Genomic DNA, 25,865 nt, shown 5'->3' on the forward strand with positions numbered 1-25,865 from the left:
TAAAACTCACTCAATAAATTTATAAAGAGAAATATAATCTTCCCAGACAAACAAATAAGCATTATAGTATTGTGGTTAAGGGTTATAAATCAGTATGTCATTGTATTGAAAGAATCTCCTAGGAAAGCTTTTTCAAGTCAGCCAGTCTCAATTTTATGACAAGATACCAAGTAAGTATAAACAAGAACCATCTTCACTTCAACTTGGCTTCCTCTTCGTGTCTTCAAGATACCTGACTTGTAAGTATTCTACTTTTATCCTTTTCTGTAAAACAAGATATAATGGCTAGCCAAGTGTTTTATATTCTAAACACGAGTCAGTAGCTCAAGGTTTCTTAGCCTATTGAGATTCCTATTACCTAAGAACATGTTGGTTTTGGTTTCAACTTTATCTTTAATCAAGGCTGAATTTAAAGATCCAGAAACAATGAATCTGACCATCCTGTAACCATGAGGGTCTTTCAGAGTCAATAGTGGAATGTGGATATGGTAGAGAGCAGCATGTGAATGGGAAAGAAAGATGACAGTGTCTCTCATCCAAAATGGTCATCCAAGATGCAAAGGCACTCTTCAGATCAAGAAAGGACCAGAGTCCAGCTAATTAGGATACCTGAGAGGAGAGGATTGTGAGAAAGGACACTCACATTTTTGTGTGACACTTACCTAACAGATGTTGGTTTCCAAATGAAGCAGCCAAGGCTCAGACAAGTAACTTTTCTAAGGTGCACAGTCATCTATGATTGAAACCAACCAAAGGACTAACTCCAAATCCTTCCTACAATCCTATACTCACTCCTGGGCTAAGGATGTGACAATTTATTATTTGAGCAATCTGGATTTTTACCCCTGGGTCAACCAAACGACTTCTGATACCTGGAAAAGTATGGAGCTCTCTTTTTTTACTATACTTTTTTTAATCTATACAATGCAGTTGCCAACTAAATTGGGGACAATTTTGTACTTGCATCTTATTAAAACTAGGACTAAAACAGAGTGATTGAGTTGAGTAACCTTGCCTTAGTAGGATATTTAGACTGATTCCTTCTCTAGATGAGTCTGGAAATTCCTAGAATCTGTGGAGAGTAAGGGAGAGTGTCAGCATTCCCTGTGTACTAGGGAAAACTGGTTTTACTAAGAACTGGGCCAATGACTTGGTGGTATCAATTCCAAAGATAAGTCACAGTTTCCTTGCAGCTACTGCTTGAGATTCTCTGAAGAATTCTGGCAGTGTGCCAGGATGTTTAGTAGGAAGCTCCTTCCTTTATGACATCACCAGGCAGGTAGCTAAGGGGACTATTTGAGACACTCTAGGAATAACAGCCCCTTTATGGGAGTACAAGAACAGCAGCTTTTAAAACTAAGGGTAAATATTCAGACTTCATTAGAACCCTCACTACAAGCCAGCCATTGAAACATGGGATCTACCCAGAGGAGCTCAGTCCATCGGATGGCCAAGACAAATAAAACTGGGTGCAAGGTGGCGGTTTCAGCACAGAAAGGGTCTGAGGTTACTAACACAACCCCTCAGCAGGGACAAAGATACATTATTGCCTCGAGCTCACGAACTGCTGCAGCCCCCCTAAGTCCTTTGCCCCATCGAAGATCAGAAGCTGGTCATCTCCCCTCTTTCCATTCAGCATCAGACTATTCTCGTTGTATCTCACCCCAGTTGGGGCCCACTGGAGCACCCATCCATCGAGGAAGTGAGACTCCATCAAAATCAGAATCATACCGCCATCCCTCTATACATCGAAAGATACAGCAAAGTCAAACATCAGCTTCCTATGCTGTCCAGATGCAACGGAATGTTAGCCCATCCAGAGAGGAATCAACACGAAGAGGGGGTGAGAGCAAGCCAGGGCGTGACATCAGTAATCGCTACTCAGTAGTCCCTGATGCCAAATCCTCTCGCCGATTGAGTTTTGTAGACCAGAAGGATAATTTACAAATCTTGCAAGAAGACCCACCCTCCAAGGTCCAGTACCCACAAGGGGTCAGAGTTCCCCGAAGGACTTTGGTTTACCCAAAGGATGAAGCAGTCCAAACTGAACCCATCCGAAAGGGTTTAGCTGCTACTGAGATCAGATCTCCAAAGAGACCCTCTATCCCAGAACATAGCAGTGGCCGAGTTAATGCAGACTCTCGGACAGCCCAGAGAAAGATCCCTGGCCAAGAGTATGAAATGAATCGTCCCAGCCCAGTTTATACAGATCCCAAGGCTTTGCATAAGAATATGAACTTGGAATCATCCCTCAAACTCTCTGTCCTAAAGGATTTGGATGGTGGACACCGAGTTTCTAGGCATCCAGATCCTGAGACTATCTTCAAGCATTCTGTCTACACTGACACTAAGACCCCCCCAAAGATCTTAATATCATCAGAAGTAGAGTCCAACCTGAGGTCCTCAACCAAAGGAGATGGTGAGGTCAGCCGCAGGGTCACCATCTCCCCAGGGGGACAGTTATACTCAGCTCCCCGTGTGACATCTCGAGCAGTGTCTGAGAGCCCCTACAAATCTATGTTTGTCACTCCAGAGCCCAGCTATAAGCAGCACACCCAAAGGCCCTCAGAAAGTGCCTGCATGTCCCCAGGACATGCAGTCAAGTATCCAGAACCCTCCCCAAAGCCATCGGTCCATACAGAACTGGAACTGACCCCTCGGCCCTTACCTCCTCGGTCATTACCTAGGTATGGGCCTGACTCCTCATGGTGGGCCTTACTCAATCCTGAAGTTGAAACATCCCAAAGCCGGCCGACAACACCTGATTTTGAGTCTAAGTCCCCTCTTCCCCTAGACCCTTTATCGTCCTTTATTGAAATGGACTCAAGTCCTTTCTGTGACGAAATGATGTTCCAGAGAGAGAAGACAAGTCCATCACCACCACCAGCACCAGCAACACCACCACCACTATCATCACCAAAGGAGTCTCCAAACCAGGCACTGTGGAGGGAAATGCCACAAGCCCTCAAGCAGACCTCCAAACAACCCATTCAAAGGTTTAGTGCTTTCTTCTTGGGTATGTGAAGAAGCAGACTGCCCAGGTGTAGCTCCAATTTAGTGAGATGGGACATTGGGGTGGGCAGGAAAGGCCCCTTCTTCATTCTGGGCCTCAGAGCTGCCCTCCTGCCAGTGCTAAAGTTAGTCCCATCCTTGAGCCCATTGCTCCATTCCTTCCCTGCCACCTTTTTTGAGCTTCAAGCTAATGACATCAATGACGATGCTTGGGCAGGCATCAGGCATTGACTTCCAGGCAATGCTGCTTAACCTTTCAATGGAAGGTAGTAGATAGTGGTTTGCATGGCAGAAAGTGCTTCCCAAGAATGGAGATGAAGAATTGAGTTGGGGCAAGGGCTAGTTAGGGCTAGTAAAGAAAATAAGTTCTCAGGTAAATATTCTGACAACAAAGTGGAGAAGGTGAAGCATAGACTAGCTAGGACCTAGACTTCCAAGAGGGGAAAGGCATTAACAGTGGCACAGAAAGGGTGAAAGAAAGGGTGGGGTGGGATTTAGTCTTAGCCTACAGGGACTTCTTAGGGAGGATCAGGGGCTGAGGGCACCTTTGGATGGAGAAATGTAGAGCTTAAAAGGGAAAATTAAGAGTGGGGAGAGGGGTGTACATCCCACAGAGGGAAAAAAAAGTAACAATCTCTGTTACTTTCAGATGTCTCTGAGGAGATGTATAATCGTGTCATCTGGTGGCTAAAAGGTCTGTGCTTTTCCCTCCTGTGGGTCTGTTGTGGGGGTTTGGGAGGCAGGAAGACAAGTGGAAAGATGACTTCTATGTATCTACAGAGCTAGGTGTATTAGCACCACACATACTAGAGGGTTGACTGTAATTCCACCATTAGAGTCATTCCTTTGGGACTTGGAACCTTTTTCATTTTCAAGAGCCTCCTTTCAATGGGAAGTAGTCATTTCTGAAATGGAGAACAATTTTTTTTTAATGTTTTATTTATTTCTAGGAGAGAGAGAGAGAGACAGCGTGAGCACGGGAGGGTCAGAGAGGGAGTCACAGACTGAAACAGGCTCCAGGCTCTGAGCTGGCAGTCCGCACAGAGCCCGATGCGGGGCTTGAACCCGCGAACCGCGAGATCATGACCTAAGCGAAAGTCGGACGCTTAACTGACTAAGCCGCCCAGGCGCCCCTGAAATGGAGAACAATTTAAGCCCATGCCTTTCAGTTTAGCTGGTCTTACCTCTCTTGTGTGATTTTTAATACCTCCCCCCGCCCCCTCCTCCCCCTCCAAAAGTCACCAAGACCAACTACCTGTTTCACAGTCTTACTCAGGGCTGACCCTGCACTAATTTAGGTTGATGGGTCTCCTCTTGTGTCTTGTGTCAGAACTCTCCTCAAGCCCCCTTGCCCAGACTTGGGAGGTATTTCCTGGCTGCTGCCCAGGCAGGATCTCAAGGATGTCCAGCCCTCTGCCTTGATGCCATCAGTGGGTCCTATAATCAACTCCAGAATCCTTATGTATCCCCAGGGCTTGGTGACCACCCCTGCCACCCACTTTGTACTCTTGATCTCTTTGGTGGAGGGAAAGTGGGGACCAACCCTCATATGGTGAATATTAGTAGCAAAGAGTTCCTGCTTTGAGTTTTGTGGCCCCAAATATGCTTTAGTCCTGTGAGCATGAGGGAGGCCAGGGTTCTAGATGAGGAAGTTCCTAGGGAGGAGAGAGCCCTGCGAATGCGATCCAGTCCCAACCAGCATGACCTCTCCAAGTAACTGGCAGCAAAGAGCAGAGAAGGGCATCCCTAACTCTCAGAGGGAGCAAAGCTCTATAAAGCTGAAGTTTAGTACTGAGTATGGATCCTGGAGTTGTAGTATTGGGTTTGAGCCCTGTGTCTAGTATTTTCTTACTGTGACTGTGGGTAAGTTATTTTATCTTTCCAATTGTTAGCTTTCCCAACTGTTAATGGGAACAATAGCTGCCTCTTAGGGTTCTTGTAAGGACTAACCAAGCTACTACATGTACAACACTTAGTATGGTGCCTGGCAACAGTGAGTCCTCAGTAAATGCTAGCTGTTGCTATTTGGGCCTTGTACTAGGAAGAATGTTGGGCCAGATTATGCCCAAGCCCACCGGACATTTTTAGTAAAATTCTCTTTTTCCCCCTCCTTTGGTACTCTCTGAATTCCATTTGCTGTCCCTTGGGAATGCCCGACTTCTACTTCTCCATTATGACAGATGAGGAGGTAAGAACACCCCTGGGAAGTCACTTCTGGTCTTCCTGTGCTCCCTCTTATCCAAATCCTTCTCTTAACCTCTCCTGGAAGCAGGAATGGAGGAAAACAGAAGAACTGTTCCCTATAATTGGGCAAGTTGTTCACTGCATAAGAGTGCCTAGCAGAGAGGGCAAGTGTGGGCTGTGTTTCACTTGCCGTGCTGTGCACTTGGGGGGCTGCATCTCCCCATAAGGAGATTTGCACAAAGGTAATGTAAAAGCTGTCTGGGATCAGCCCCCACTTGGGTCTCCCCTCTTCAGCCTAGGGCAATTCAGAAAGGGAATGCTTTTCTGGGTTACACACTATTTGAGTCCTCAACTTGGAAAGGCACAAGGTAAACTCTGCTCTCGGCAGCTTTGTGTCCTGAATTTGGCAAAGAGTGTCCTGATTTCAGAGTGCATTTTTCCTATAACTACTTTAGTTCTTCTTGGCCCATGTTTGATAGTCTGAGCTCTTCCTTCCTCCATGCTTTCTCTCACCCTATCTCTCCCTTACCGAAAGCCTAGCATGGCTTCTAATGGGTCCCATCCATAGGTTAGCCCAGGATGGATGGTTAATTACAGATAGAAAACAAACAAAGGAGGTGGAGCAGGACAGCCTGAGCTCAGATGACAGAACAGCTGAAGGGGAGGTGCCAAAAATGTGGCTGCCTCCCCCTCTGCCATGGCTTCTCCTTCAGCCCCATGCCCTGAGCTCGACTGTGGGTGGGAACAGCTACATTTAGAGATTACCTCCATGCAAGACAGTAAATCCTTCTCTCCCTCTTCCCTTTTGCTCTTCCTTCCTTCCTCCCTCTCTCCCTTCTTTCCATAAACAACTTCATTCAGATGCCTAGCACTCTGCTAGGCACTACTGGAGAGAGCATTGAAGCCTCAGAGCACACACATTCTTTGGCAATGAGAAACTTACCATCTGGTTGGGGAGATAAGACATGGACAGGAAACATTTAAACAACAATATGAAATAGTCTGTGCTCCAATGTCCAAATAAATGCAACAGACTGAATATGTGCTGTTGGAGGAACTTAGGAGAGAGGGAGTCATCAGGGGATGCGTGTGTGTGTGTGTGTGTGTGTGTGTGTGTGTGTGTGTGTAGGGGGTCAGGTTACACCCTCCTTCTCAAAGCTAGCGGTATCTTAACAGCTAGTCTCTTACCTTTGGGAAGAGGAGGTGCCAAGAGGCGGTAACACAGGGTTAGCATTTTCCCTCATTCAGGATATAATGGTTTTGACTGAGCAAATTCTTCTCTCTTCTCCCCTATCCTCACCCCCTTTCTTTGTGCATCTTGTTTTAGTTTAGGAAGTCAAAAGCCTTGGCAGCAGAACGGCTCCTTCCCAAAATAGCTCTTATGCTGTCTGGATAATTGCAGCTCTCAAGCCCTGTTCGGCAGCAGAGCTGCTCCCCAGAAGCTGGGAAGGGAAGCTGGGGAGAGACCAGCCGGGCCTGCTGGTCTTCTCTGGCTCTTTGGAAGTGTGGTGGAATGGAGGAGGGCCAGGGACCCCTCACAAACCATAAGAGTGCTAGGCTTTCCCCAGTCTGTCCTCCAAACTGTATGGCCCACAGACCATCCCACAATAGAGACTCCATGGTGCTAGTGTCCAAGGCCTCTGGTTCCTGTGATCTGGGAATGGTTGACTGTAGAGTCTCTTCCAGATTCCATTCCCAGCAGGAATTCTCTGGTGGCCAGCCACAGCTCCTGTCTTGTGGACGGCAGCATGTTTGTTGTTGAACTTTACAGGCCTTTCTGGGTCCACAGCTGAGGATGGAGCCTGATTCAACCATCTCTCTCCCTCTCTTAAGTGTCAGTTCCTCCCAAGTGGCTCCTCAAGGCCCTTTCGTCTAAGGAGCAGGGCTTACAGATACTTCTCATCCTTGGATTGGTACTTTAAGGGGCTGGAATCTCCCCAGAGAAGGTTATGCTGGAATGAGGGAATCATTCCTAATGGTTTTGTTTTTGGTATCCGAACTAGCAGAAGCTCAACAGGAAGGTCTTGAGGGTGCCCTATGGGGTCAGCAGGGGCTGTCTTCTCACACAGTCCTGGGGAATTCCTTGGAATAAAGCAGCTCTTGATGGGAGGGGCTTCAACACCCATGATGGATAGAGCTGCCTTGGCCCTAAGATCCTTGTCCTCAAGGCACCTAACCTACTTGCCCTAGCAAATGACTTCTCAGGCTGTCAGCAGACAAGGTGGTTTACTCCCTTCTATCTCTATCAATTATGCAAGAAACCAACTCTGGAAAACAGGCCAGGAACCAGGGGAGGCCATCTCAGTGATACCTAAGGCAAATTTCAGTGTCTTTAGAGTGACCTGTCATTTGACCCCTGGGGGATGGTATGGCCAGCCTCCTCTTGGCTCTTTAGCATCAGGGAAGTTTTGCTCAGACTTCCTCAACAGAGAAAAATCCAGGGTCTTGGAGGAACACAGAGAGTCTGCATTCATGGGAATGTTAACAGAATGCCAGGATATGGGCTGTCCGAAAGGAACCCTAGGGCCATTTTTCCCACTCCCCTTGTTTTCTCTTGCTTTGTACCGAGGATGTAGTTGAAAGAAGAGGGAATTGAAAGAATGGAGCAGAGCTGCTGAAAATGGGGCAGGGCACCTCGGGAGGCTTTTCATAGCAGCCTGACCCTCGATACCCAGCTTCTTTTCCTGTCAGATGGTGCCTTGTTCATTTCCAGCTACCATGGGCAGCAAAGTCTAGAGCTGGATGGGAGACTGGTAACCTCTGACCCACATTGCTATTCTGGGGACAGGCTAGGTTGACCCAACTCAGGGTTTGCCTGGGATGTTCCTGGTTTTAGCATCCTATGTCCTGGGACCCCCACCGGTCCTGGGCAAACCGGGACAAATGGTGACCCTAGAACAGGCTACAGCGCGTTATGCCTCAGCAAGAGCCACTGGAAGCACAGGGCAGGGGGGTGATGTCCTGCCTTCACTATGAGACCTGAGCAGATTGCTCCCTCTGACTATAAAATGGGGGCAGAAAAATCCTATGCCCCTCCCTTGGGGCTGATGGTAGAACTGAGGCCAGAATCCTTTAGTTTTTTGTTCTTCTCAGAATGATCCCACATAGGGAAGAAGCTGCCACATTTATTTTGGACTTTCTGGTATATTTCCAAACGTTACTTGGTTCCCTGCCTGGAACTCATCTCCAACATTCTATCTTTCTGTCAGAGCGGTTTGGTGGTGTTTGAAATAGTGAGGTCTTCAAGTAAGAGGAGAAATGGCAGGCCTGGGTAGATTCAGGAGCCTGGCTTCAGAGGGCAAGGAAGCATACTTGGGCGAGGAAGAAAATCTGTCACACAGAAGCCACCCTGACAGCTGCTCAGCCAGAGGAAGGCTATCCTGAGGGACAGAAACGGCTGTGTCCATTTACCCTCTTCTGCTCAGCTGCGATGAGGGGAGAGGCAAGAGACAGCTGCACCTTGGGGGCTGAGTGTGCGCCTGAAGGAAGGGGACAGAATGTGAGGCAGTTCCTGAGAGAAGCTCAGGCTCTGACACTGAAGGTGGGAGGGCAGGGCCAGTCAATGTCATTTCCTTGGCACGCCCACCACAGGCAAAGTCATTTAGCTCCAGGAGTCTCCACGATGGCCGTTTTGGGGATTTCAGTTCAGTAAGTCTGAAACCAAGACCTGTTTTCTAGAGATAGAGTGGGGTTCAGCTGGAGAAGCTGACTCTACAGTTGGTGGCAGCATGGCCATTCCGATGTCACTTTAGTCGAAGGCTCTTCTCCCATCCCTTTACACTCATTATATATGTACATTCCTAATTGTTTGTAGGAAAAGCATTTGAAATGGTCACAGTGATAGTTGCTGCTTTGGTGTTGATAATTTTCTCATTAGCTGAGATAGTAGCTACCATTCATTTTAGTGCCTACGCCATCCTAAGTGTGTTACCTTAGCGAATCTTCACAGCAACCTATGAAATGGACTTTTGCTCCCTATTTCGCAGATGAAGAAACTGAAACTCAGAGCTGGCTCCTCAAAACTGAGAGCATTTTAGGGAGCACCTGCCCCAGGGATTCATATGTGGTGTAGAAACCCTTCTTCCATAGCCACATCTTCCTGGAAAGGAACTTCTCAATATTTCAGCAGCACCTTCAGATATCACAAAATAAAAGGGAAAAATTTTAGTGAGGGTAACATTTGTGTCTTTGCATGGAAACTCTGAGGCTGGGAGGTGAAGTATGAGCTGGCAAGCAGCCAGAGTGAAGGGCAAGTTATGGATAGGTCAGTGAGGCCCAGAGCCTCAAGGCTTGTCTGTGCTCCAAAATCAGAGTGGAAAACTAATCAATAAATCCTTTCAGTCAATTCATATTGATCAGACACCTCCTGGGGCAGAGGCCTGGTCATCCAGGAGGACATTACATCACATGCTCACTGAATTGAAGTGAGTAGAGGACATACGTGCTGTCCTTGAGGGACTTGTGGTTAGTTTGGGAGAGAAAAGTATACAGATGGGTCACTTGAAAGAGTATGGACATCAAAGAACAAAACAAAGTCCAGTGAAATGAGTTAGCGAAGTATCTAGCATGGAGGGACTTGGAGAATAAAGTCCAGGTATGCACAAATTTCAACTCCATATAATGAAGACCTTTGATAACGCACTGCCCAAAGATTGAAGGGCTGTAGAGTCAGTGAGTTTTTAACCATAGGAAACATTCAAGAAGATGGGAGGTGGGGTGAGGGCTCTTGAAGGGGGTCACACCCAGTGCATATGTAAGTCCTTTCCATCTCTCAGCTCCTGTGTCCTGCCCTACTGTGGAGAAGATGTTGGAAAGGCCCTCTGGCAGGCTTCTAGCACTCTGCTGGCTCCAGAACTGCCCTTTACCACAGCTAGACAGCAGGTGCCAGGAAACACAGTGCTCCCTGGCCTTGCCACCCACATTTCATGCCTGACCCAGGATCATGGGACACTGAGGAATAATAGGGGTAGGAGTGAGGTTGAGGGTATTTTGGTTTCTTGCTTCTGCACAGAGCTTTCTGGACAGGCTGGCTAAGGTTTCCTTGAAAGACACAACCTGGTGATAGTCCTTTGTGCCTACCAGAGCCCTCTGACTATATCATCAGTGACTCATCACCTCTGGGGGAAGGGAGGTAGAATTTAGTTCTTGCACCACTTAAGAGAAACTCTGCTACTGAGAGGCAAAAATGGCCTTTGCTAGTCATGCAGATCTGAAATCCTGATTTCCTGTGATAATCACTCTTTATTCTTGGCTTTTGAACCTGGACCTTGGCTTGGCCCAAGTACAGCATCCTTGTTTAGTTCAGTGTCACACAACCTTCACCCATGGGTAGGCAGGAAAGATCCAGTGGAGGGGGCCGGGAGTTTTTCCACATAGACCATGCTGGCCTGACTAAAGCAGAGGGAGCTCTGGATAGCAGGCTGGAGGTGTGTGCTGATCTGAGTTTCCCAGAAGAGTCATTCCTTGTGCCAAACAAAGTGTCCGCTCCCTAGACCCTTGGCTTGAATACCCTACACCGGCAGTGCTTGGGAAATTGTACTCTAGTCAAGGATAGCAATTCCTGGTGGGATGTTGAATTTCAAGTAAGAGTCAGACTCTAAGGACTGAGGGGTACTGAGGCAAGGTTGGCCAGACCACGTGCTAACTGAGGGTAGGGAGGAGCACTCAATGGTCAGTGACTCATACGAGGGCAGCCATATTTTGGCCCTGTTCCAACCAGGTGTCAGAAGCTACCTGCACCAACACAGAACACAAGAGCTGGAGTTTGAGGGAGTCCAGTTCTCTCTCAGTGGGGGAAACAGAGGCCCATGGAGGAGGAGGGATATGCAGGCAGTGAGATAATCACCAAAGCTGGTAGGGAGTCCTAAGCCAAGGCCAAGTTGTCTCAGAAACCCAAAGTGCTGCAGGGTTAGTATGCGAGATTTGTGTAGGTGGAACGGCTCAAAGTCCATCTTTAGCTTTTACTTCACCCAACATGCCTCATGTTGGGCATCTGATGTAGTGATTACCAAGACATTGGTGAGCATCAAGACCCTAAGAGTCCTGGTGTAGAGATGAGTTCCACAGTCCCAGGCCTCTCTTTAGGGCTTACTTCTCTCAGAACAAGCTGGCACCAACATGCCTCAGGACACAACAGGGCTCACTGGGGGCCTGGGCAGCTGGTGCCAGAGCAGAGTTGGGATTCCAGCCACAGCTGAGGTTGAGCTAGCTGAGCTGCCTTCTGAGACATGTCTGTGTCCACACTTGGACTACAACCAGGACTGGGGGGAGGAGGGAAGTACGATTGTGGAAAACGAGGGTTTGTGATGGGGCCTGTCTTCCTTGACATAGGTTTCCCTCTCCCCGCCCCCGCCCAGCACCCCCAGCCCAGGCCATGCAGAATGCCAGTGGAAGCACCCAGGAAGTAGTCTTACGAGTGCATACATGAGTGTGAGTGGCTTGCAGCTAGTTCCCAACAGTGAGGCTTTGTGTAGCCAGAGTTTGATGTTCAGATCTGACGGCAGCAGCTGCTGCAGCTGCTACTACTTCTGTAGCCTTCCAATAGCCATTGGTTCCTCTTCTAAAGAAACTCTTTCATGTCTCTGTTTCCCTGCATATAGCTTCAGATCTCTTGATCTATCCCCAGGCCTTTTCCAGGAAACTCTCTACATTCTGAGGCTCCCTCTTATCCGAGTCAAGCTGTTGACCCATATCCTAGTTTAATCCTCTCATTTTCTGGTGTGGGAACTGAAGTCCAAAGAGGTAAAATGAGTTGCCCAAGGTCACCCAGCTAGGAAGTTTTCTCCTCAACTTGCTAGCCCCTGCTTTCTTTAAGCAATGGCACTCCTTCTGTCCTCCCATCCATCAGTCCCAAATATCCAATAACATCTCCAATGGCCATCCCATGTTTCCTGAGCCTGTTCTCATCTGCATACCTAGGCCCTCCTCTGTCCCTCTGCTAAGTTCTAAGTTGATCCCAACCATGACCACTGGCCACAGATCAGACTGAAACAGAGTAGGCAGGCTTCTGGGTGTTCTACCAATAGAGAGGGCCATGTCTGTGGACCTCAGTTTTGTCCAAAGTGTATTCAAGCCAATCAGCCTGCCCTGGAGGAGAGCTCGTGCGAATCGGGAAGAGGCATGCTTCTGGAAACTTTCACAGAAGCCTGACCAGCTCAGACCTGTATTAGCTCAGGAAATCTTCACCAACCCCCTACCCTCTAAGCATCTACTTCTCCCTTGCTGCTGCTGACCCTTCTGAGCCTCTAATGCTCCTAACGCTGCTGAGGGATCTGCCACCACAGCGTCTCACCTGCTTGCCCAGCATAGACTGGCTCTCTGAAGGGGCTGACTTCTCCTGAGGCCCTCCCACTTCCCTACTGCCCCATAAAGGCCGCTCAGCCTCTTCCCTTCCACCTTTCCAGCAGATGATCCCTGGATAATTTATGCAGCAAATCCTCTTTCATCTTTAATCTAGGGTCCTGCAGGAAGGGAACCTTTTGTCTCTTCTTCATAGCTTGAGTGAAGGTAGAGAATGTCCGACATTCTACCTTAGGAGGTGTGAAGGGGGGAGGGACAATCCGTTAACTTGGACATCTGTCGGGGTAACTAATGCTTTCTCAGCTCGTGGGGCAAACCCCTCTCCTTCGAAAGACATCTCCTCCTGGGGACTCCCGGTTGGCCTTTCCCTTTTTGGGGATTTGCTGAAGCCCCCACGGTGATATGCTGCCTGAAGAGGCCACTCTTAGGGGCTTGAGTAAGGAAGAGCCAGGTGCCCAGTGCTGCGCTGTCCTGAGCGCCTCTGCTCACCCGGCGGGGTCTCGGGCTGCAAGGCCCGCCCCTCCCCGCAGCCGGCCGCCGGCCGCCTTCAGCCTTGCAGACGCCCGCGCCTCTGAGGGCAGGCCCCGCCCCAGGGCCGACTCGCCCCGCCCCCGCCCCAGGCCCCGCCCCCGGCCGGTCCGCACTCTGGGCGGCGGGCGGGGGCCGGCGGTCCCGCGAGGTCGGCTCGCAGCTCCGGCCGCGGGTCGCTCGGACGCTGTCCCTGCGGAGCTGGCCCGGCCCGGGCTGCAGCCATGGTAAGGCGCGCGGGCGCGGGGCAGGGCCGGGGCGCGCAGGGCCCGCTGCTCCAGCGGCTCCGCGGGGACCCGCGGCGCAGCAGCCCGGGCCGTGCGGGTCGGGAGGCGCTGTCTCTAGCCGCGGGCACAGGCAGGCACTGCTGGTGGACGGCACTGCGTCGCCGCTTCTAAGTTTCTCCCTCTGATCCCAGCAGCGACGGAGCGGCCCCCGAGGGCCCGGGTGCTGTCCGCGTTTTGGGACCGAGGAGTAGGTTGGTGCTGAGGGGAGGTGGGGAGGGGGTGCGCCGGCAGAGACGCGCGTGTTGGGCTGAGGAGGGCGCGTCAGCGACGCGCGGAGGTGAGGGTCCCCCGCCCTTGCCTGGGTGAGCTGTTACCTGGATGACCCCCCCCCCCCCGCCCTCACCCTCCTACCCCGGGCTCAGGGGCAGCACCAACTTCCTGGGAAAACACACAGAGGAGGCCTACAAACACTGCCTGCCTCCCCGAGAGGGATGGTGAGACGCTTGGGCCCTCCTTCCCGCAGCCTGGCAAAGGGCAGTTCCTGGCTATTCTCACGGCGCTCTCTGCGCAGGGACCCCTGAGAGAGGGAAGCCTAGCCTACCATCCTACCCGTGGGATCACCTATACATCACTGCCTCTGAGACAGGACCCATGGGGAAGCGTCCTCCTGCTGCATCCTACACTACCCCAAACCAGGTCCCTCTGCAGTGGTGGGGGTGGGGGAACTCATTCCTGCCACCTGCCTGTAGCGGGAGGAGAGAGACCAACCCCAGTCAGCCTCCTGGACGCCCCCAGGTAGAAAGTTTTGATGTCTGACTGTAAGGGTGCCAGCTCTTCTGCCATCCTTGCCAGAGCCTGCCACAAACACATTATGCTGGGTGCCAGTGCCTCCAGGTCCCATGCCAGCCTCTCCTCCCAGGTCGGAAGCCCCCCAGGCTTTGCCCCCTGCATTAGGAGGCACAGGCTGTTTACAGTAGGAGGAGATCCATGACCAGCCTGTGGGGCAGGATGTTGGCTGTGGGCAGCCTCCAGAAGGGAACTCCCTGGGACCCATGGAATCAGAAGCTTCCAGGTCTGGAAAGGCCAACCTCTTGGGCTTTTGTTTTTCAAGCTGTGTCCAGGCTGAGGCCCAAGCCTTGGCTAGGAAGTCTTGGTGACTCTGTGACCTTCCCCAGAAGGGGGTTCCTAGGAGAGGCCAAGTGGTGTTGGTCTTTATCCCTGCCCCACTTCCCTCCACATGGGTACGGCCACACTGATTGTTCCAGTGATAGAAGCCTGGAGAGAACTGACTGTCACCATTGCCAAGCCCAGCAGGGACCAAGAGGGGCTTTTCTGCCACACACTAAGTTGAGTTCAGCTGAGGTCTTGGTGCTTTCAAACTTGGCTGAAGCCACCCTCTAATTAAAGGACATCCCCACCACCACCAGAGTCCTCAGCTTTAGGCCTCTTAGGCCAAGTTCTTAGGCTGACTGATTCGTGTCAAGCCAGACTCCTCTATAAGGGGAAATATATTTCTCCTCTGTGAGAGATCAGTGTCCCAGCTACTGTGGAGGTCATTGGGTACAGTGGGGAGAGCTCCCCAGCCTGGGATCCCCAGGGGGTTTTAGTTTGCATGGGAAAAGAATGATAGGCCAACATTAATAACAGTCCTGTGACTTGAGATGTACCTTCTCTCCTCAGCTCCAAAACAGCTGGAGTTATCTCTCCCCAGCCTTCCTGGGAGGCAAGGAAGGGCCATTCACAACTGGACATTAGAGGCCTGAAATTAAGACAATATTCAAACTCACAAAGGTTTCTGGCCAAACCAGAAACACCGGCCTCCTGACTTCTAGTCATGTGCCCCATCTGCACCCTCCCAGCCAAGCCCCTCGGTTTGTCTCCCACCTAACTGGCAACTCTGAAGCCTCTGGGATGCCAGCCTCCCTTTAACCCCTCAGAGAATGAGTGCTAGCAGCTCCTCCATTGACTCTCTGAAAGCAGTGGCGTGATGGAAGCGATATGGGTCTCCATGAGTCAGAGGTCAGGTATCCTAGGGTGGGAGGAGCCCCTCTGTGGCTGGGACTCTGCAGGGAAATCTAGGGGCAGATGTCTGGAAAGACAGTGGAAAACACAAAGGGACACTTGGGAAGAAAGGCAGGGCTGTTCCCATGAGAACATATTTCCAGGGGATTATAGGACATCCCACCCTACTTCAGCACTGCTTAAAGTTAAGGTGAAAGAGAGATTGGAGTCCTTTGGCAGTGGAGTCTCCTGGGTGGCTGTCCTCATGTACTGATGGGCCAGGTCACCTTGGGGACAGCTCACGACCCTCTGGCAGGCCTCGGTGTGTCCTTGGGGGTTAAGAGGAGAGACCAGGTGGATCAAGAGTCTGTGCTGCAGACAGACTGGGGAGGCTGGTGCTGTGCCCACCCGGGGTAGGCAGCGAGCAGGCGTCATGGGACAGCCAATCACAGTAGGAGGGGACTGCAGAGAGACCGAGCGATCCTGCTGCAGCTGAGCTGACCTTGGAGGGTGGGAGCCAAGGGAAAGGGAGGAGGAGGGGGTGGGGAACGACATTCCACAGGCTGTTTTGGCCCCTGACAGAGACAGGGGGGTCAAAGAGAAAGGGAAAGGAGCAAGCCGAGAAACTGGATTACAGCAAGAGCATCGAGACCAGGCTGTTTCTGTGCGTGAGCAACTTTTCCTGGGAGATAAAATTAGACCTAGAGCTTGCCGACAGGCTATCTGAAGTGTGGGACATGGACCGTTCACTGGGATAGGAAGGCAGTCCTGTCCTCAGGGACAGGACTGAAGCTGGGGTAAGGTGCTACCCTGGGAGATGGGGGAGATCTGACCTGTCTTCCCCCTGCCTTGACTGGGATTGGGGCTCAAAGTCAAAAGATTATTTGGTCACTGTCAGAGCTGGGAGTGAGGAAGGACAGACAGCAGGTGAGGGGGAGCCTAGTGTCCTGACTCCTTGTCCAGGGCCTCTGTGGGCCGCTTCCTGCTGACAAGCAGCTGGAACTGGCAGGGAGAATGATGCTGGGTTCCTGGTGACTTTTAGAAGACTGGATGGTAGGGGTCCCCATCAGGACCTTCCTTTCTCCTTTAACTGCTGCCCCTCTGCTCAGTGTCCCTGGGGAAACCAGGTGGAACACAGTCTTCTCTCTTCCACCCCAACCAAATTCGGGGTCACTGTGGGGTCATGCAAAGAGGCAGGATTTCCTGGAATTCCCCAGATTCTAGCTGCCAGAAAACAGGACCTGCTGCACCCCACCCCCTTCAACCCCATCCCTTCTCTGTTGCCTATAATTAATTGTCCAAGCTGGGACACTTTTGAGAGTGAAAAGGGGCACAATAATCATTACCCAGTGACAACAAACTGAGAGGTACATTTGCTCCACAGGACCCCACAAACATTATGGGTGAGAAAAGCCTGTTAGGTCAGGCTTGCTTTAGGACATCCTCTTTTGTTCACTAAGCCCCCACATGCTGGTTCCAGTTTCAGTCTAAAGGGCCTCTTTCCTCCCCTCTGTCCAGGCAAGCCCTGGAGACGATGGCTATACGCAGGTGTGGGAACTTGAGAGGCCTAGCCTAGTTCATAGGGGACTTTCCCCTGTAGTCTCTCAATCCCTTACCTCTAGCATGAACCTGGCAATGTGCATGTCCGCCCTCCTCAATTCTTCCCTTTGTAAAATGGGGACCTGCAGAAGACTGTGGCCATCTTACCTTCCTCCACCCTGGCCGGGACTCCACAGTGGTCTGGGGTAGCCCCCACTGGCTTGGCCAATCCCCAGAGAGTGAGTCAGCCTCTGAAGCCAGCCCTTGTCCATTGTCTGAAGGTGGCATGTGGGTATTGTGAGGCAGAGCTGAGCCCAGCACTGCCAGGCACTCCACAAAGGGGACTGGCCCCAAAAGGCGAGAGGAAGTTTTAGGGTCTAGGGTTGGCAGCAGGAGTGGGGGGAAGTGGCCTCTCTTCCAGGTTGGGAGATGGGGTGGAACAGGTCTCTACAGAGGAGCCAGTTGTTCTTTGTCTACCACCTCTGTGGTTCACCGTTCGGACCAGATCCCCTCCTGCACCGCTGGCTGGAGCTTACTCCAGGCAGAGGGGCAAGAGACAACTGATGGCTGCTGCCTCCGATATGTCCCTCACAGTTAGGGGCTGTCAGCAACCTGGTGTCCTCCCGTCCTCCCTCACTGGGTCCCTTCCAGATCCCTTCCACCCTGCACTCAGCATCCACTGGTGGGTTCACCCTAGTCTCCAGGGGCCTAGCCGCAGGCTCTGGTGCGGCATGGTGTCTGGAATAAGCAGAGGTGTCAGATCAGCTGTACTGAGCTCTGGGCACCGAGCCCTGGGGAGTGAGCACCCCCAGTAGAGTCTGCACCTCGGTCCTAGAGCTCACTGACCTGCAGTGACAGGAAGCCCAGAGCCCCCTGCTGGCTCTTGATTTACCCGGGGCAGGCACGTTCCTTCTCCCCTCCTTATGTCCCACCTGCCCCTGTCCCATTCTGACTGACTCTCTGCACTGTCCTTGAGTCCTGAGCCCACATCCTCCTCTCAGCTCTAATGCCTCTGTTGCTCCCCCGTATTCAGTCTGACTTCCTGGCCTTCAGGGCAGTCCCTGGCCTCTGGCTTGGCCAGACCCCCAGGAAGGGCAGGGCGGCAGGCACCCTGTTGAGAGGGAACATCAGGACTGGAGCTAGCCTGATCCCAAGAGCAGTTGCTAGGACTGTGGGGGCTGCCTAGGGCAGCTCCGGGACTCCAGGGTCTTTCCTGGGATCTCGGCTGGGGAGGCACATGAGCAGGTGAGGGAGGGATGGTAAGCACTTCCTCTGACCTAGCTGCTATCGCAGTTTCTTTCCCTTCTAACCACACACGCTTTCCTCTCTCTCCCTCTCACCTTCTCTGGTCTTCCTCCTTTATTCTTCCCTTCATGGTACCTACCCACCCACCCCACCCCACCCCACCCTCCAACCCCCAGATCAAGCGCTTCCTGGAGGACACAGATGATGCAGAACTGAACAAGTTCGTGAAGGATTTCCCAGGAAGCGAGAGCTGCCACCAACCAGAGGCCAAGACCTGGGTGTCCAGGCCCCAAGTCCTGGAGCCAAAGCCCCAGGCCCCGGACCTCTACCAGGATGACCTGGAGTACAGACCCCCCTCGTGCCCCCAGCCCTCTGAGAGCCAGCAGTACTTCTCTGCCTCAGCCCCTCTCAGTCCCTCAGCCCGGCCCCGCAGCCCATGGGGCAAGCTTGATCCCTATGACTCCTCTGAGGTAGAGCCTCCAGCCCTGCCTTTGTCTTTCAGTGGGCTGGTGCTGGAAGACCCAGGGAGGGAGCAGAGACATCCCGAGTGTCTGTGCATGTGTGTGTATAGGTGTGCACATGTGTATGCGTGCCTGTTGAGCTGGGGCCTCTCCCGTCTAGTGTCAGCCCCAGTTCTGTGGTGTTGGTTCCCTGAGGTGCTGGGCCTCAAACGAGTCTGACACTGCTCCTCTAGGGCTGGGACAAAGGAGGGAAGGAGAAGGTGTTGGGTCCTGGGACCCCTCCTGCCTCTCACTCTGACACACCCTGCCTTCCTGTCCATTAGGATGACAAGGAGTATGTGGGCTTTGCGACCCTCCCCAATCAAGTTCACCGAAAGTCCGTGAAGAAAGGCTTTGACTTTACCCTCATGGTGGCAGGTAGAGCTGGGGAAGGGCTGGGCTAGGCAGGGGGTGTTTCAGGTGGGGATGGTATATGGTGGGGAGAGGGTATGCGTAAGGAAGGAAAAAGCAGCCAGCAGCCATGCAGTTTTACAAAATAGCCAGGAGCCATGGGTGGCTAAAAGTATATATGTGGGGGTGGGGGGAGGGGCGTTGAAATGGTACAAAGAACACCTGACCAACAGTTTTCCAATATTTGCCTTTTTCTGTGTGACCTTGGGCAATCTCTTACCCTCGCTGAGCCTAGTAAGAAGGCTAGACAAGCTGTTCTCTCTGCTTCCTTCCTGCTCTAAAACCCTATGGTTCAGTTAGTTTCCTCCCGATCCCAATAAACAAGCAGCTGCCAACACACCTTGCTGGTGTGGTGGGTTTGCCTCTTGGCTATAGATCTTATCTTCTGTCCTCTCTCCCCTGTTAGGAGAGTCTGGCCTGGGGAAATCCACTCTTGTCAATAGCCTCTTCCTCACTGATCTGTACCAGGACCGGAAACTCCTCAGTGCTGAAGGTAAGGCAAGGAGAGGGGCATGGAGACTGGCATGCAGACTTGGGAAACCAAACTCAGCCAGAGCCCGGGGGCTGGGGCCTTCCCCAGCCTACAGGAAGCCACAGCTTCCTAGAGGGACTGGACAGCAGCTCTGCATAGAACCCTCTAGCCTGGCAGCCCACCGGCCAGCTCCGTAAAGATTTGGGCGCAGAAGCAGGGCAGGGACCAGAATCCTGCTCTCTGAGTGAGTCTCTGACCCCCAAAGGATTCCAGGAATCCAAGAAAAGAGCCGGGAGCAGAGAAGAGGCTGGGGCCAGAGCCAACAGCCACCGGCATTTCCTGTGTTGGGAAATGTGCTGGTTGCTGGTTCCCAGAGAACAGGCCCCCAGGCAGCCTGGGGGGGGAAGGGGGCGGTGTGGATGAGGCAGCCTGGGGAGCAAAGCTGATCAGGGTGGGTGGTTTGTCCTGACTGGGCAGGTCCTTGCCTGTGCCCTGGCCTCAGTCTCCCCCTTCTCCAGAGCGGATCATGCAAACTGTGGAGATCACTAAACATGCAGTCGACATAGAAGAGAAGGGTGTGAGGCTGCGGCTCACCATTGTGGACACACCGGGTTTTGGGGATGCAGTCAACAACACAGAGTGGTATGTCTGACCAAGCACAGCCCAAGCTGTCCTCTTCCCATTACAGACAGACAGACAGACAGACACACACACACACACACATACACACACACGGGTGCACACACAAGCACAGATATAGCCAAAATGATCATGAGGAAAGTTTATGGCCTTTGAGCATGCCACCACCCCTTACGGGGGAACTGAAGTGAGAAGGAAAGGGTGGGAATAGATGATCTTTTTTTTTTTGGTTTATTTTTTCCTATTTATTTACTTATTTATTTATTTATTTTTAATTTACATGCAAGGTAGCATATAGTGCAATAATGATTTCAGGAGTAGATTCCAGTGATTCATCCCCTGTGTATAACACCCAGTGCTCATCCCAACAAGTGTCTTTCTTGCCCATTTGGCCCATCCCCCCATCCACAACTCCTCCAGCCAACCTTCAGTTTGTTCTCTGTATTTAAGAGTCTCTTATGTTTTGACCCCTTACTGTTTTTATATTATTTTTGCTTCCCTTCTCTTATGTTCATTTGTTTTGTATCTTAAATTCCACACGAGTAAAGTCATATGATATTTGTCTTTTACTGACTGATTAGTTTCATTTAGCATAACATACTCTAGTTCTATCCACATAGCTGCAAATGGCAAAATTTCATTCTTTTTGATTGCTGAGTAATACTCCATTGTGTGTATGTATGTATATATATTACCACGTCTTTTTTTTATCTGGGAATAGATGATCTCTAATGTACTTTCTGACTCTGACCTATAATGCTATAATGGGGGTGAAGACACAAGATAAGAAAGCAGAGCCTCAAAAAAAGCAAACGCATATAAAAACATGTAGCACAGGGCCGGACATCTAGTAGAGGCTCAATAAACACCACCTCCCCTCCTTCCTTTTCTTTCACCAGCAACATTTTAGGTGCCATATACAAGTTTTGTTAAAGGGATGAGAGTGCAGTGAGGAGGCGGTGAGGAGGAGAAAGGGGATGCAAAGGGGAAAAAATGGGTTGAACTTTGTTTAAATTCCAGGCTTCCTCTAGGCTACCTTCCGGAAGAAGAGGTGGCTTTGCCACATACCCCATCATCCTTGGCTTTATTTTTTCAGAAACTGGAGGGATGCTTAGATAATGGTCAGACCTAAATGAGTAGATGAGAAGGAGGATGCATGATAAGGACAGGAGAAAAGGCGGTGCCCTTGATGAAGAAGTTAGGCAGGGGGTGTTGAGGTGGCTAGCCTGAGAGTTCAGATCTTGGTTCAGCATTTAGTACCTGCATGGTCTTGAGCGAATGGCTGCATTCCTATTTCTTCAGTTGAAACATACGGGCCCTTACCATCTTATCCAGTTGATATGAAAATCACCCAGAATGATGCATGTGAATGTGCATTAACAACTAAAGTAGGGGAACCAGGTGGCTCGGTCAGTTAAGTATCCAACTCTTGATTTCAGCTCAGGCCATGATCTCATGGTTCATGAGATTGAGCCCTGTGTTGGGCTCTGTGCTGATGGTGCTGAGCCTGCTTGGAATTCTCTCTCCCTCCCTCCCTCCCTCTCTGTCTCTCTCTGTCTCTCTCTCTCTCTCTCTCTTTCTCTCTCTCTGCCCCTCCCCTCCCCACTCACGACCATGCTCCCTCTCCCTCTCTCTCACTCTCAAAATAAATAAACATTAAAAACACCCTAAAGTAAAGGGCTGTTTACATTATACTTACTATAATTGCAGCACCAGTAAAAAATGTAAATGCAGGGCCCCTTGCTTAAAATGATTAAGAATTTCAAGACAGGGGCGCCTGGGTGGCTCAGTCAGTTAAGTGTCCGGCTTTGGCTCGGGTCATGATCTCACGGTTCATGGGTTCGAGCCCTGCGTTGGGCTCTGTGTTGACAGCTAGCTCAGAGCCTGGAGCCTGTTTCAGATTCTATGTCTCCCTCTCTCTCTGACCCTCCCCTGCTCATGCTGTCTCTCTCTCTCAGAAATAAATAAAACATTAAAAAAAAATAAAAAAAGAGTTTCAAGACAGCCACAGCAGAGAAGCAAACCAAGCAAAGGCCTTCCTGAGATCGGGGCCTGGTGTTGATCGCACAGTTTGCACGCCCAGAAGCTGACCCTGGGTAATTGCCTCACAGGCTCATCACACTCTTACAGACCTTTCTGTGCTCTGAATCCTTATCACATGCTTTATCATTAAAACATGTGATTTTCAGCTCAGCACACTGGTTAAGCTTCAGCTTCAGAGTCTTAGCGTTGAGAGGAGGGCCATTTCTTCTCATATTCTTGCCACAGCACAGTGCTGGCACATGGTACATGGTCTCCTGATGTAAATATTCCTGATGGATCGAGGTGGCCTCCATGTCATCATCACCCTTTTTACTCTTGGTATATGCCTCATCACACTGAGGCATGAAACTCTACCCAAACCAGCTCCTGGTTCCTACTTGTAGCAAATATCATCCTCGCCTTCAATCAATCTACTTACTTCTCCTTTCCTTCCATAAGAATAATTGTTTCATTTGCTTGGCTCTTCACAATATACAGTGCACCTCCACATAGACTTATATAGTCAACCAGTAGAAGTTTATTGAGCATATGCTAGGTGTCCAGCCAGTGCTGGGCATTTTAAGGGATACAGAACAAGTATGAATCATCCTGTCACTTAGAGGCTTATAGTCTAGTGGCAGCAGGAGTGGGAAGAATGGGAAGGGTGCAGCAGATCTCTAACATGTCAATCAACTGAACTTAATAAATAGGTCAGACAGTGTAGCGGCAGGCACAGATATATCTATCTATCTATGTTTACAGTGCGGTGGAGAGAAGGAGAGAACAGTGTACATAGGTGTACGCTGGAAGGATACCCTTCATGGGTACCTCAAGATGGGTACATCAAGATGTACCCTTCATGGAAGGGTGGGTTTAGAGAGGTAGAAGAAAGAGTAGAACCACATGAATAAAGGTTCTGAGGCTGGACTGTGAACCTGACTGAAGGCTGTCCTGGCTTCCAGTTGGTATTCACCTGCAGGCACCTTATTCTTATTGGTTTGTTCGGTCACCTAGGTTCTTTTCCTCTCATCAGATGAGTATTTATTGAACTTTGCCTGTGTGCTTAATCTGATTTTTTATTGGGATATGTCAGATGTTCTTGTCCCACCCAGGGACCTCCCTGAAGATGTAGTAAAGCAAGCCAGGGAATAATAGAGTCTTGAAAACACTGCTCAGGGTGTGGGCTACTCTCTAGTCCCAGAGCTCGTGAGGCAGTCCCCACTCCTGCAGTTTCTCTGCTTGTCTGTTCCTGCCCCAGCTGGAAGCCTGTGGCAGAATACATCGATCAGCAGTTTGAGCAGTATTTCCGAGATGAGAGTGGCCTGAACCGCAAGAACATTCAAGACAACAGGGTGCACTGCTGCCTGTACTTCATCTCACCCTTCGGCCACGGGTATGGTCTGAGCCTGAGGCTCCTGACACCACCAGGTGCTGCCAAGGGAACAGGCTGGGAGCACCAGGGCAGGGCTGCCACTAGCAGGTGGTCACAGATTCCTGTCCCCCAGGCTCCGGCCGTTGGATGTTGAATTCATGAAGGCCCTGCATCAGCGGGTCAACATCGTGCCTATCTTGGCTAAGGCGGACACACTGACCCCTCCTGAAGTGGAGCGCAAGAAACGCAAAGTGAGGGAAGCCGGTGGGGGGAGGGGAGCAGATGGGCCTCTGAAAAGGATGGGGTCCCCAGAACTGTGGGCCGTCATGTGTTTGCCAGATCCGAGAGGAGATTGAGCGCTTTGGAATCAAGGTCTATCAGTTCCCAGACTGTGACTCTGATGAGGACGAGGACTTCAAATTACAGGACCAAGCCCTAAAGGTGGGGCTACCCCAGGGCATCCCTTTCCATCTTGTTTCTTCTGGGCACAAGAGGGAAGTGGAATTTTATATAAGGGGTGGGAGAGCATCCTGGTTCTCTCGAGTGAAGCAGAGAAGATAAAGATATAGGTGAAAAGGACAGGTAAGAATGAGGAGTATTGACAAGGCACCCTTAACTTCTTCCAGGAAAGCATCCCATTTGCTGTAATTGGCAGCAACACTGTGGTAGAGGCCAGAGGGCGGCGAGTTCGGGGTCGTCTCTACCCCTGGGGCATCGTGGAAGGTAAAGCACTGAGCTTGTGACCTGGGTATCTCCTTGCTTCAGTGGCTCTCCCCGTGCTCCTGGTTGACTCCTAGCTTTGCTGTGCAGTGGAAAACCCAGGACACTGCGACTTTGTGAAGCTGAGGACAATGCTGGTGCGTACTCACATGCAGGATCTGAAGGATGTGACACGGGAGACACATTATGAGAACTACCGGGCACAGTGCATCCAGAGCATGACCCGCCTGGTGGTAAAAGAAAGGAATCGCAAGTATGACCAGAAGCCAGGACAGAGCTGGTGGGGGAGGATGTGTGTGTGTGTGTGTGTGTGTGTGTGTGTGTGTGTGTGTTGGTGGTGGGGGGGTGATCCCAAGCACAGCCTTGGGTGAGACCAAGCCCTTCCTTTGTTCTTCTACAGACCCTGGGCTCATCCAAGCAGGTGCTGGGGTCCCCCTAGCCTTACCAACCCTCCTTTCCCCTTCCCCTCAGCAAACTGACTCGAGAGAGTGGTACCGACTTCCCCATCCCTGCTGTCCCACCAGGGACAGATCCAGAAACTGAGAGGCTGATCCGAGAGAAAGATGAGGAGGTGAGAGCAGTCTCTACCCCTGGGGTGGTAGGGGTGGACAGCCTGGGGGCGGTCTCTGCTTAATTATAAACCACAGTTATTTCTATCTGGGTCCTGGACTTGTGGTTTAATGGTTCTACCCAGGGTCTCCATCACACCTCTGGGCTACCATGGCCCTGGCTCAAGGGATTAGAGCTTGGGGGCACTTTGTTAACACTATAGGGGTCTCTAAAAGGCCCTGTTTTGATGAGTGTGCCTGTTCCAGCTGCGGCGGATGCAGGAGATGCTGCACAAAATTCAAAGACAGATGAAGGAGACCCATTAGCTGGCTTTCAATCCTGGATATTTAAATCTCCTCTTCGTCCTGCCCATGCCGGCCCATCCCAGCACCAGCTCTGCTCAGGCCCCTGCAGCTACTGCCATTTCGCCTTACATCCCTGCTGCCTCCCCAGAGACTCAGAGGAAATAAAGTTTAACAAATCTATAGCTGCCGTCTGGTGTCGCTGTCTGTATTTTTACCAGCTCCTGTAGACCAAGAAGATCCTAGGACTCACTTTTGAAAGGGTGCTGAAGGAGGGTGCTGGTTTCTGGCTTTTAGTAGAGAAAAATTAACTTTCCTGTGACAGGGTTCAGTTTCTGCCTAGAATCCAATCTGGCCTCTCCATCATACTGACCACAGCCTATCCTGCCTCTATTATCTAGGGCCTGATATCCTCTTCATCTTTCCCACATACAGTAGTTTCAGTTCTAAAGAAGATTTGGATCTGATATCTGCTCTTGGGAAAACATATTACCTGCATGCAGCCTCCTGACTTCTTTTTCCCACTGATTTGGGGAAAAGGATATACAGAATTAAACTCTGCACTCTAGGAAGCCTGTGATAGAACACTGAACACTGAAACCCTTGTGATCATCAAAAACTATAGTAAGTGCTAGGAGTGAGTAAAGTACAATCGTTGTCCTGGAAGAGTTCAGTATTCATTTAAAAAATATTAAGCATCTGCTAGGTTGCAGACACTGTTCTAGATCCTGGAGTTAAAGGAGTGAACACGGGCAAGGTTCCTGTTTTGCTGGAATTTACCAGCTGTAGTAAAAGTTCCAATGTTCCATAAACAGAGACACGTGAAGACATTTTTGTCCCCGG

The 25,865-nt window shown here is 50.8% G+C and overlaps 1 protein-coding gene across 6 annotated transcripts; it reads left to right on the top strand.

Moving 5' to 3' along the window:
• The first annotated feature begins 1,341 nt into the window (after positions 1-1,341).
• Positions 1,342-25,207, top strand: SEPTIN4 (septin 4). 6 transcript variants are annotated; one of them, XM_039247327.1, is made up of 14 exons: positions 1,432-3,016; positions 3,662-3,706; positions 5,193-5,200; positions 18,212-18,505; positions 18,820-18,913; positions 19,353-19,439; positions 19,937-20,060; positions 23,338-23,472; positions 23,585-23,702; positions 23,791-23,892; positions 24,078-24,174; positions 24,262-24,424; positions 24,643-24,742; positions 24,987-25,207. In XM_039247327.1, the coding sequence occupies exons 1-14, from the start codon at positions 1,447-1,449 to the stop codon at positions 25,044-25,046; spliced, it is 2,997 nt and encodes a 998-aa protein (XP_039103258.1). In that variant the 5' UTR covers positions 1,432-1,446; the 3' UTR covers positions 25,047-25,207. The 6 variants fall into 6 exon arrangements, with proteins under 6 accessions (XP_039103261.1, XP_039103260.1, XP_039103258.1 ...); XM_039247331.1 differs by having other exon boundaries at positions 2,941-2,996; XM_039247332.1 differs by lacking the exons at positions 1,432-3,016; positions 3,662-3,706; positions 5,193-5,200 and adding an exon at positions 13,125-13,250.
• Positions 25,208-25,865: the final 658 nt, after the last annotated feature.

This window comes from Hyaena hyaena, unplaced genomic scaffold (genome assembly GCF_003009895.1).
Source record: "Hyaena hyaena isolate Hyena2069 unplaced genomic scaffold, ASM300989v1 scaffold_298, whole genome shotgun sequence".
Lineage (NCBI taxonomy): Eukaryota > Metazoa > Chordata > Mammalia > Carnivora > Hyaenidae > Hyaena > Hyaena hyaena.

What these genes read in the sequence shown, in the direction of transcription:
- SEPTIN4 (XM_039247327.1), top strand. Translation starts at nt 1,447, where the DNA reads ATGGCCAAGACAAATAAAACTGGGTGCAAGGTGGCGGTTTCAGCACAG. An exon ending in TACAGGACCAAGCCCTAAAG is followed by an intron (nt 23,893 to 24,077) that starts GTGGGGCTACCC and finishes AACTTCTTCCAG; the next exon opens with GAAAGCATCCCATTTGCTGT. An exon ending in TCCGAGAGAAAGATGAGGAG is followed by an intron (nt 24,743 to 24,986) that starts GTGAGAGCAGTC and finishes TGCCTGTTCCAG; the next exon opens with CTGCGGCGGATGCAGGAGAT.